Source organism: Gymnoscopelus braueri, assembly GCF_963280865.1.
Source record: "Gymnoscopelus braueri genome assembly, chromosome: 23".
Lineage (NCBI taxonomy): Eukaryota > Metazoa > Chordata > Actinopteri > Myctophiformes > Myctophidae > Gymnoscopelus > Gymnoscopelus braueri.
In genome coordinates this window covers 14028980-14041628 of record NC_137625.1, presented here as the reverse complement: position 1 = coordinate 14041628, position 12649 = coordinate 14028980, and the positions used below count along the sequence as shown (strand labels likewise).

The 12649-nt window shown below is 42.5% G+C and overlaps 1 protein-coding gene across 1 annotated transcript in view; it reads right to left on the bottom strand.

The window, feature by feature from the left end:
* The window catches only part of LOC308079930 (proton myo-inositol cotransporter-like), a gene marked incomplete at its 5' end in the record, with an annotated part of 77670 nt that overhangs the window by 58432 nt on the left and 6589 nt on the right, over positions 1-12649 (bottom strand). The window contains 2 exons of the mRNA XM_080421587.1: positions 7596-7804; positions 10427-10586. Of these exons, the coding sequence (XP_080277713.1) occupies positions 7596-7804; positions 10427-10586 (369 nt within the window). The remainder of the gene's footprint in view (positions 1-7595; positions 7805-10426; positions 10587-12649) is intronic.

Here is a 12649-nt window from a genome sequence, read left to right as displayed (position 1 = left end):
TGATTGGGAGTGGCGGCGGCCTGGTGACCAAGCCGCGGCCCTGTGCCAGGGTCGTGGATGGGAAAACACAGAAACCACGTCAAAAAATAAAAATAGCCACAAGCTCACAACCGTCACATTGTGAGGTGTTGTGAGCTTGTAGGTCGACTATTTTAGGCCAGGTTTTAACCCATTAAGACCTGAAGAAGCATCTGTGTCATTTTTAGATTTGAGCTAAAAAGCCTTATTTTACACTTCGGCTATTCAAAAATAGCAGAAATACAAGCTCATAGCGCGGCACCGAGTGCCACGCTATGAGCTTGTACATCTGCTATTTTTGAGAAATCGTTAAAATTTGTGCAAATCTTTGAATATATCTCTGCTGTCCGGCAGGAACCAGCTAACTCCACAATTAGTAGAGCAGCTAAAGACCATATTTCGCAAGAATCGTTCACTTTGTGATACAAGCATGAAATTTGGCACAGATACTCTCTAAGGGCCACTCTTATGGAAAAGGGTGCTGGCCACTCAAAAATCCAAGAGGGCGCCCATTTTTTTCAAGATGGCCACCACCTTAGCAGAGCAAATAGTGATATAATCTTTCAGGTTGTGATACAAGGATGAAATTTGGCACATATACTCTGTAAGGGCCACTCTTATGGAAAAAGACACTGGCCACTCAAAAAACCAAGATGGCGACCATTTTTTCAACATGGCCGCCACGTTAGCGGAGCAGTTAGTGATATAATCTTTCAGGTTGTGATACAAGGATGAAATTTGGCACACATACTCTGTAAGGGCCATTCTTATGGAAAAAGGCATTGGCCACTCAAAAATCCAAGATGGCGACCATTTTTTCAACATGGCCGCCACCTTAGCGGAGCAGATAGTGATATAATCTTTCAGGTTGTGATACAAGGATGAAATTTGGCACACATACTCTATAAGGGCCGATTTTATGGAAAAAGGTGCTGGACGCTCAAAAATTCAAGATGGCAACCATTTTTTTCAAGATGGCCACCACCATAGTGGAGCAGATGGTGATATAATCTTTCAGGTTGTGATACAAGGATGATATTTGGCACAAATACTCTTCAAGGTCCACTCTTGTGAAAAGGGGAGCTGGCCACCCAAACAATTCAAAATGGCTTCCATTTTTCAAGATGACTTCCAGGAGTTGTACCATTATGTCTTATATAGCGTATTATAATAGAGTGAATGTCATTGCACAACCAGAGCACAATGGTGGCATCACTGCTGTGTAAGTCCTACATCACATCTCCAGACCAAGAACCAGACACTGATGTCATTATCATAGATGGTTCCGCTTTGGTCCACACTCTACCACCAAAAAGATCAAAGACCTTTGAGGACTATGCAGCGCTGGATGTTCTACCCGCAATATATGCTTATGCCATGAAATACAAGAGTACACACATTGTCTTTGATGTGTACAGTCCATCAAGTCTCAAAATGGAAACAAGGTCCAAACGAGGCCAGGGAGGTCGACGGAAAGTGACAAACAAGAATAAAGTTCCAGCAAATTGGCGCAATTTCCTCAGACATAACGACAACAAGACAGACCTCTTCCACTTTCTGGCTGACAAGATTGCTCACATGACTGTGCCAAACATGGTTGTTGTAACCAAGGGACCAGATGTATTGAATACCTCTGAAACCAGTCTGGTTAGTTTGGACAAATGTTTCCATGAGGAAGCCGACACTCGAATCTTTGTAGACATGCCACAGAGGAGGGTAGCAAAGCCATCATGATCAAAGCCAATGACACTGACATTCTTGTCATAGGACTAAGCATGTTTCCCTCACTTCAGGACCTTGGTCTCCAGCAGCTGTGGGATGCATTTGGGCATGGTCAGAGCCTAAGGTGGATTGGTGTACATGACCTGTATCGCTGTATTGGACCAGTAAAGACCAAAGGCATACTGTTCTTTCACGCCTTCACTGGTTGCGATACTGTATCTGCCTTTCGCAATAAAGGCAAAAAGACTGCCTGGCAAACATGGGACAATGGCTCAGAGGCTTCTCCCATCTTCACCAAACTAAGCCAATAACCTCCCAAACTGAATGATGATGACCTGGAGATCCTGGAGAAGTTTGTGGTCGTGATGTACGATCGATCGAGCACAGCTGTCAGTGTGGATGAAGCTAGACTTGACATGTTTGCCCGAAAGCAGAGGCCATATGAAGCCATTCCTCCATCAAGAGCAGCTCTGCTTCAACACACCAAACATGCAGCGTATCAGGCAGGCTTGCATATGGGGTCAGTCCACCCAGCGTCAGCCAAAATCAGAAAGTCCAGCTGACTGGGGATGGAAGAAATTTGGCGAAGAATGGCAGGTCTTCTGGACAGCCAATTCACCACTTGCAGAGAGTTGTCAAGAACTCACCAAATGTGGCTGCCAAAAAGGGTGCAGTGGAAGGTGCAAATGCTTCAAATTGGGTTTTGTCTGCACAGCACCGTGCAGTTGCAAATGTGAGTAAAACTATTTGGGGAAAACAACATCTTGGAAAATGGTCACCATCTGCTCCTGCCAATTTCCATGCTTGTATCACGATCTGAAAGATCATATCACTCTCTGCTCTGCTAAGGTGGCGGCCATCTTTAAACAAATGGTTGGCATCTTGGATTTGTGAGTGGCCAGTGCCTTTTTCCATAAGAGTGGCCCTTAGAGTATGTGTGCCAAATTTCATCTTTGTATCACAACCTGAAAGATTATATCACTATCTGCTTCACTAAGGTGGTGGCCATCTTGAAAAAAATGGTCGCCATCTTGGATTTTTGAGTGGCCAGTGCCTTTTTCCATAAGAGTGGCCCTTACAGAGTATGTGTGCCAAATTTCATCCTTGTATCACAACCTGAAAGATTATATCTGCTCCGTTGAGGTGGCGGCCATGTTGAAAAAATGGTCGCCATCTTGGATTTTTGAGTGGCCAGCGCCTTTTTGTTGCCAGACCCAGGGTCTGGCCTACATGAGGCTCTGCAACGTTTCGTCCATACATGGGCGAAAAAGACCAAAAAGCCCATACATGGGCAAAAAAGACCGGCTGTATAAAAGGGACAGACAGCCTACATACATGAAATGTATGAAAAAGACAAAAAAAAGACCAAAAAGCCCATACATGGGCAAAAAAGACCAGGAGACCTGGTTCTGCCAGACCCAGAATGAAGTCCTAGTATGTAACACACCTACAAACCACTTTATAACTGAAGTTCATGATGTCATGAATAGTTCGTGACGAAAGGGGACGTCACAAACTGTTTTTTGGCTGGGGCCGGAGGACAAATGGCCCCTGCCCATGTATGGACGAAACAGGTACAAAGCCTCATGTAAGCCCGACCCCTTGGGTCTGGCAAAAAATGACACCCTTTTTCTTCATGGAAAGTTAGCATGCTACAATAGAAGCCAAAGTTCATGCATTCATAAAAATAAAAATAATAATAAGTTTTAAATATTGTTTGAAATGACCAAACCTGCCCAGTGCCTACTGATGATGTCACTGGTAGGCGGGTCTGAACTGTCCACAGCCCTAATAGACAAAAATGGTACCATCTTTCAATAAGCATTAGTGAGGAGAGAATACTGTATGTTGAAAACGGGAGGTCCTGTAAGTAATTCAAAAATAATTCTGAGAACGAACCAAAACGGCATCCTTATAATGACAGTAAAGTTGGTCCTCTGGTCTGAGATGGAGTCAAGACCAAGTAAAATTGAAGGTGAGACCAAGATGATACCTAGACCAATGAAAATATATTTTGAGACCAGACAACACTAATACAGCGCTAATGTCAGCAACACATGTGGCAGTCAATAAAGGCAGCCTTCCCTGTCACCATACAACAGATTAGGACACAAATAAAGGTTATGGTTTTCAGTTATTACCTACTGGCTGTATCCAGGTTCAGGCTTGCACTGGTGGAAAGTAAATTACATTTACTCAAGTACTGTACTTCAGTACAATTATGAGGTAATTTTTTGAAGTTTGACCAATTTGAAAGATTTGAGTACTTTTACTTTGGTACTTACACTTGTTTTTTTTGTACTTTTGTACTTTTACTCAAGTAAAGTTTTGAATACAGGACTTTTAATTGTAACAGAGCTATTTCTACATTGTGGTATTTCTACTTTTACTTTTACTTAAAAATCTTCTTCCACCACTGCTGGCTAGCCTGGTCTTGTTTGCAAAGGTCAGCTATCATAGAAGAGAGATTATGTTGCTTGAAAACAATAACGAAGAGGTCAGGCAAAGAAGTCATTGGAGCAACTAAGGCACACAATGAGGTTTCTGAAATATAGCAATAATATAGCTTTTCTACCATGCTGATCTCCTGCCCTTATATAGTTGCCGTGGAGTGGCAACCTTGCCAATCTACAAGCTCACAACGCCTCTGTGCGGGGCGCTGTAAGCTTGTAGATCTGCTATTTTCACTACTTTTGAGCGACACTCTTGAATGATGGAGTAGGGCATTAATTCATGAAAAAAAACATAAAAAGATCAAATCAGAATTTCGGACTGAAGATACAAGTGAATAATTTTACGTTATTCAATCATTTTGAACAATCGTGATGTGAGGAAATATGAGAGACATTTTGTAGAATCTTCTTTTGCTACAAATGTTAAGAAAATCGGATGACACTTATCTTATTAGACTAATTGGCATCCTTTAAGGTTAGTTTAGAGCTAATTTCAGCACTAGGCGTTTCAACGATTGACATCTCACTTGAATTAATTAGTGCGTGCATGCATGCATGCATGCGTGCGTGCATGCAACACAGAGAAGTGTTTTAAATACTATCATCACTATCAAGGTGTGAGGAAAGGGTGAGTGTGAGGTATTGTTTCCATGGCAACTGGGATGTAAGGGAAAGGGCACAATGAGCCTGTCTTCCCAGGTGTCTCTCACACACACACACACACACACACACACACACACACACACACACACACACACACACACACACACACACACACACACACACACACACACACACACACACACACACACACACACACACACACACACACACACACACACACACACACACACACACACACACACACGTATTATATTTGTATTATTTTAACTGCTATTGCTATATTTTATTGTTGTTTTTTTGCAAAAAGAAATAAACGTGTATAATGGGGATGTAATGCTGTGGTCACACTAGCATCGCCAAAAGGTACAACGCGCTCGAAATAAAGTTCAGAGTCAAATAAAGCATCCATGTTTCTTGCAACCACTTTCAGATTAGCTGACATGAAGCATATCATGTCACTGTCGGGTAGAAACATTGTATGTCCAAAACCGTTGCTTTCTTCTTATCATTTAAAAAATCTTTTATAATAGTGAAAATAGCAGATCTACAAGCTCATAACGACACAGCGATGTGAGCTTGTAGATCAGCTTTTTTCACTACTCTTGTGCGACCCTCTTGTATAATGAAGTAGGGCATGAATTAACAAAAAAGAAATAAAAATCCATTGAAATATAGAGATACAAGGTTTCTGCCCCAAAAGTAACAGTATAGAACCAGATCAATGCACATGGCACATTTTGATGCCCCCCCCAACCACCCCCCAACCACCCCAACCAGTGAGCCTGTGGATCTAAGACAGCTGTAACTGGGAGGGCAAAGCTGGATCGGATGTGTTCCAACTGGTGATGTTTTTTGCTCCAGTTTGTGACAGAAATCATATAGCAGGAATATAGCAGACACTTTTCCTCTATAGCCTAGGGCAGTCGTTCCCAAAACGGGAACAACAGGTGGTTGTCTACCTGCAGAAACACATTTCCCTCTGGCTGTATTTTTGGTGTTTTCACTGTTAGTTTTGGTAGACAGGGATGTTTTTGGGTTACCAAAACTAACAGTGAAAACACCAAGATAAAAGTGAGAGGGCAATGTGTTTGTGCAGGTAAACACCACCACACTACTCCAGTGCTGGTATAAAGGGAAATGATGGGTATTTATTATTTTGTTATTGTAAACACAGGGCAAAGTTACACTATGCCTTTAAACTTTGTATTTGGCAGTAAAAAATAATAATTGTTTACAGAGTCAGAGTGATAACACTTGTTATAGAGGCTGTTTTGCACAGATATGAATACAGGTGTGCCTTGAGATGTGGACTTGCCCTTGGTGGGCCTTGGGCATAAACAGTTTGAAAACCACACTGGTCTAGGTATAACTTGCAGTACAAGAACATATGAATACAAATTGACTACACTGAATGATGATAGCTCCCGTTTCTTCACATGAGAAATCACATACTTGCAGATCAGCCATTTCCATATACCTGTATATCAGAGTATTAATTGAACCTCCTCCTGTCAAAGAGAGCTAAGCAACCGAGTGGACTGGGGTTACCAATTAAAAACCTTTGCAAATAGTCATTGTGTCAGCTTCGTTAATATGGGCAGTTCATACTAGCTCAGTCTCGTAACACAAAATAGGCTGCATGTGTCCAACAACCAAAGGTCAGCTCATTGATAACAGTGCGAGAATACACAAAGCGGGATATATTCTTAGGCCTTTGTATACCAGTCTCCTCCACCCCTCTCTAGAGCAGTGGCTCTCACATTTTCCTGTTAGGGACCCACTAATTGGACCCCAAATTGGACCATGGACCCCAAATTGGACCATGGACCCCAAATCGAAAAGCTTTTGTGGACAAGGATCTCCATAAGAGTCTTTTTTGTTAGATTAGATTTAGCACAGAATTCAACAACTTTCTATACTGAAGGTGAGGCATTAACAGTGGAGAGTGTGGATAGACATTCTTATACATACTCTCACTGGATGAACTTCTATCTGGTGAAATAACAGTGAAATTAAACTGTTGCATCACATTTAGCTGGGGACCCCCTGGAACCCCCTCAATGAGCCCTGAGGGCACTTTGGGAACCAGTACCCTTGACTGCATGTGTCCAAATAGAGTAAGGAGAGCTCTATAAATAGCCCTTAAAGTCCCTGTCCACATGTTGCACTTTAAAGCTGAGCTTTACAAATTGTGTTGAACTTGGTATGATGACAATAAATTCTGATTCTGAGGTTACACGGTTAAATCCTCAGAAAAATCATCTTTGTTCAATAAACGCACGTCAGTTCCATGCCCTGCGTCAAACATGTTTTCAGCTAGTCCAAAGACTCGGTTTCACAACTAACATCTCCAGTGAATTTGACATCCCGTTTCTGGGATTCAGGGGGAGTTGTGGTTTGAAGCAGCCTTAGCAACCGCTATGACAACCAGGCACACTACCACACTACTAGCTAGCGTGTGTGAAGAGGAGCTTCAAATTCAGAACTTCACACTCAAAATGCGCTTATTTGTGACAAGGGTTCATGGTGCCACTGGTATCAATGTATAGCACTACAGGTTGGTATAGGAAAATATTTAACAGCTGGAAAAATAATGTATTTATAATAATGATTTACATGTGCAAGGAAAGCATGGAAAATTACAGAGATAGATAGATGCACTGGACAAAGTCAGATAGTGGAAGTTTCAGCTTGTGCTTTCATGTACATCCTGTCAACATCTAAATGATGAAGTCAGCGGTTCGACAACGAACCATTCTACTCCCCCGAACATCTCACCTCCACCACAGTCTTTCTCCTCCTCCTCGATGCCGTTCTTGATGCTGTCAAACTCCTCGTCGATGTTCTGGTTCCCTCTGATCTGGCTGAGGACCCGGCGGGCCTTCTGGGTCAGCCCTCGCTGGATGAGCCAGCGAGGGCTCTCCGGCAGGAAAAGGAAACCCAGGAACTGGATCACAGACGGCACCACCGACAGACCCAGCATGTACCTGGAGAGAGGGGGCGGACGGAGGGAGGGAGGGGGGGGGGATGTAGGGAGGGGAAGAGAAGAAAGATGGGATTAGTAGGTGTGTTGTGCCAGGGACCCCCAGAAGAGAGGATTTGTGTTAAAAACAAATCTGAATTATTCAACATTTGCGATAAGATTTTAGAAAAATAGCAGATGTACAAGTTCGCAGCGCGGCACGAAGGGACGTGCTGTGAGCTTGTATATCTGCTATTTTTAAATAGCCAACATATAAAAGGATAAAGTGGTGGAGTTGTGATGCTATATTAACTACTCTTGCTGGGGACCCCCAGGAACCCCAATTTCTCCTGGGGGTCCCCGAACCCCACTTTGAGAACCAGTGACCTACTACAACCACCCAGAATCACATAAAACTAGAAAGAAACAAAGAAAGAAAGAAGGGCTGCAAGTATCCATTATTTTCTTAGAGATTATTCTATCCTATCGATTACTGTTTGGGTTAATCGAATAATCAAGATGCCTGTTTTTAATCAAATAATCGACTACATCGATTATCCTAATGAACCACTAAAGCATCTATTTATTTCACCATAAGAGTCACGCAAAAATTGCGAAAATAGCCAATCTATACAAATAAATATAAATAAATGTAAATATATATAAAATATAATTTTGATCCCCAAAATCTAAAAGTTATTTTATTAAAATTGATTTTCTTTTATTGATTACATCGGTTAGTTCAATTAAATGTTGTACCCCTAAAAGAAAGAAAGAAAGAAACTAAAATAGTAAGAATAGAATACGGTAGAATAGAATACTTTATTGGCCGTTTAAAAAGATCACAACAATGTCACCTTTTAGAAAATGCCAACGCCAACGTAAAGAAAGAAAGAAAGAAAGAAAGAAGGAGGCTTATCTTTTAAACATACAATGTTCTCGCTCTCAGTAAATGTTAGGGGCAGATTGGCACATATGGTGACATTTGGAACGATGGCCCCAGCCAGCCTGGATGTGTCTGAGGCTGACGTGATAGGAATCAAACAGAGACAGCCGGGGACAGCCCACACATAACATATCACACACCTGTGTCCTGAGTCACAGAATAAAACGTTCCATCTGAGAGCTTGTAGTTTTCGGTGGGAGGACTTGTAAAATAACCCATTAAGACCTGAGGCCGATTCTACAAATGCCTTCTAAATCAGTAGTTATCACACTTTCAAGATTTTTCAAAAATGCAGGTGTACAATCTCGAGCTTGTAGATCTGCTATTTTTGAATGAACGCCTAAAATCTAAAATGACGCTTTCCGTGTTTAATGGGATAATGTGAACTCATACGATCACATTTTCACTCACCGGTTTTATCAACTGCGTTGTTATTTGTTTGTTTGTCTTATTTTATATTCTCTAAAATATGAAAAACATTCTATGCATGAAAGATGTGATGCAAATTAAGTTTATCAGTGAAATCAACATCTCTCATCTGTCTGTCTGCCTGTCTGTCTGTCCCCCCAAAAAACTGGTCGAGGCAGATGGCCGCCCACCTACAGCCTGGTTCTGCTCAAGGTTTCTTCCTGTTAAAGGGGCCCGAAAGCCAATTCGTCGTTTGTTTTTCCATTTCCATTTGTTTTTCCATTTCAGGTTGAAGCAGGTTAAAAACATGGCAGGCTAGTAAGCAACGCAGCTGCACATTCACACACATAAATCTAACACGCCCAATACTAGTCCCTTAGAACAGTGGTTCTCAACCTGTGGGTCGGGACCCCACATGATTTTGGGGGGGTCCCTAGATGACAGTGAAGTGACAATTTAATAAAAAAATTAAAATAAAAAAAAGACTCCTACATTCCAAGTGCTTGTCAGGGTGGGGGTCCCCAGTTCAAATATGATTATTTTGGGGGGTCACGGCCTAAAAAGGTTCAGAACCACTGCCTTAGGAGATCAGAATCATCGTTATTGTCAGAAGATGAGAAGTGGGTTGTGAGTCTATTCATTCCAAAGGGAGAAGTTAACATGAACACAGACTATGACCGATTATTTTGCCCCCGTGATCACTCAAGTAAATATAGGACCCAATCTTCACAAGCCACATTATGTTCCTTTTGATCCTGTTCAGACTGTCAGCCCAAATCTGAATTCCTTTCCAGATTGGAGTCGGACTGGTTTTATGCAGTCTGAACAAGGCTAAGCAATGTGATTAAAATCTGATTTGCAAAAATCAGTTTCCACGTGTTCTTTTTGTTCTTCAGACAGCATAAAAACAACGATCCCATCCAGATAGCCCACAAATCAGATGTGGGCTGGATTTGGGCTGCCAGTCTGAACTGTGCTTAATGGTGTTTTTCAAGACAGACAAAGCAGGAGGAAATGATGTTCAAGACCTGTGTGTGTGTGTATGTGAGAAACACACTCTCCCGAGACCTAACAACAGTGATCATAGGATGTTCACGACATCTAATGTCGAACCACGTTTTTACCCAGCAACCTGAACCGGAAAACAAACTACAGCACCAGCCTAGGGTTTCATCCTACAGTGGAGTTTTTCCATGATGTCACCATCACCAAGCGCTTACTCACCTAGGGCATGCTAGGTGAGTACGCGCTACACTGATTGATTGATTGATTGACTGAACATTAGTGTCTGACCTCCACCCGTCGCGCTGCAGGTAGCTGAAGGCTCCATCGATGAGGCTGGCCGTGAGTTGTCCTCCGGTGATGAACAGAGTGTTGACCGTCACCAGCTGTCCCCTCAGGTGTGGCGGGGACGCCTCGGCGATGTACACAGGAACTGTCATGGACGCTATGCCTACACAGGGTGGCAGAGAGACAGAGAGAGTTGAAAACCCAGTGATCTCACTACTGGGGCTACAAATGTATGAATGAAAGATGAATGGTAAAGAAAATGAAAACTTTAAATTATCAGTGGCAGTTGGGAGATATATTTCTGATATTTTTTTCACGTACACTCGCATGCACAAGCACACAACCAGCTAAAATTGGGTTGTGTGCCTGACCTTCCTGTGCAGGCAGAATGTTTGATGCTTCTCTTCTACAGGACTGCAGTACAGACAGAGTCTCATTAAGTCTGGTTTCGCAACCTCCCTGAGTGCAGTTGAAAGTAAGTCTCAGATAACCCCGACCCACCTCACACAGACAGTCATGGAACGCATCGGCATCGGGCCACACCTTCACTTTACTTGAAGGCAATCTTTGAACGATCATTAGGCAGGCCCAGAAGATTGCTTCTGACCTCAGCGGGACCTGTTGTTCTCTAGAGTCTGCTCTCCCTCCAAACCACTACTTTATAACCTCAATCTCTCTCTCCACTCTCCCACCTAAATCTATACCCGACCTCTATCTGTCAGACTGTCACCACTCGATGGAACCAGATGCTGTCTGTGATTAATAACGAGACCCAGAGTTTGAAGCCCCAATTTGGCCTGTAATTGCAGTTGGTGGGGGGGTGACATGTTTACTATTTGATTATTTTCTTTGCACTCCATTCATTGTTCTTTTGTTGACTACTAATGACTAGGGTTCATTACTTTGAACTTACACTTTGTAAGTTACTCTGCAGATGTGAGCGTCTGCTAAATGCCTACATTCTAATATAAACCTACTTTTGTCCTTATTCTTTCAGTAGCAACATTTAATAAAAACAAGTAGCACTTGATGGGTGAGACCTATATTCGATGTTATGTGCAATTGTACAAATGTTTCTTTAGGATCTTCATTATTGTCTCCGCCAGGCCGGAGGTGTGGCCGGGACTATGTTTTCGCCCGTGTCCGTCTGTGTGTCTGTCTGTTCGTGTGTGTCCGTTTGTAAGCAGCAAATCTCCGGCACCGATAGACCGATCGGCATGAAACTGTGCACAGACACTCCCTGGAGGCCAAGTAAAAAACCCTGCCCCAAAATGTTCACATGTTATAGTGCCATTTTTGCAAAACACATTTTTTTATATTACTCTTACAGATTTTGTCCAAACATCACACAAATCGGGGGTGGCCTCTTTTGCACAATATGCCACAATGTATTAATTTCCACACATGCTATGAAATTTTGCACGCACAGTCCCACTAGGCCAAGGAAGAACCTCCACCCCATTCTTTTCAAATGGCCTCATGGTCACGCTACACAACCCACTTCACGTATTGCCCTCTTCCTTGGATCATCCTCATACAGGCTCTGCATGATTTCGTTTTTGTGCTATGTCTGTCTGTGCATCTGTGTGTGTGAGCCAATGTTATCCATCGTTTCATTGCTGGCCCACAATAACCTTCCTAGCCTGGCGGACACCTGTGCTCCGAGGAACACATTTTCTAGTTGATCCTGTATCCAATGTTATGTAGTGGTATGTTGACATGTTTGGTACAGTAGGTGCAGTGTGTCTATAAGACAATTTTCCTTGACCATAACTTGCATACTGTAGACACACACACATGCATACAAACACTTGTATATGAGCCCTCAAACTAAGTCACAGAAGCACAGAGCAAACCACGCTGCACCTCCGCAACATCTAATCTACAGCAGAGCAAACACAGTGCGTGTGTGTCTGAGTGCTTTGCTTTACTATACTTGTGAGGGCCAAAAGGTCCCCGTAAGTATAGTAGAATATGAGAAATAGACATTGTGAGGACATTTTACAGGTCCTTACAAGAAAAACGGTTGTTTTATGGCAAAGCTTTTTTTTTAGAGTTAGGCTTAAATTAGGAAATGCTTCAGGTTGGGATTAGGGTTAGGATTGGGCATTTAGAGGTTAGGTTTAGGGAGGGATTAGAGTTAGGGTTAGGCATTTAGAGGTTAGGTTTAGGGAGGGATTAGGGTTAGGCATTTAGAGGTTAGGTTTAAGGAGGGATTAGGGTTAG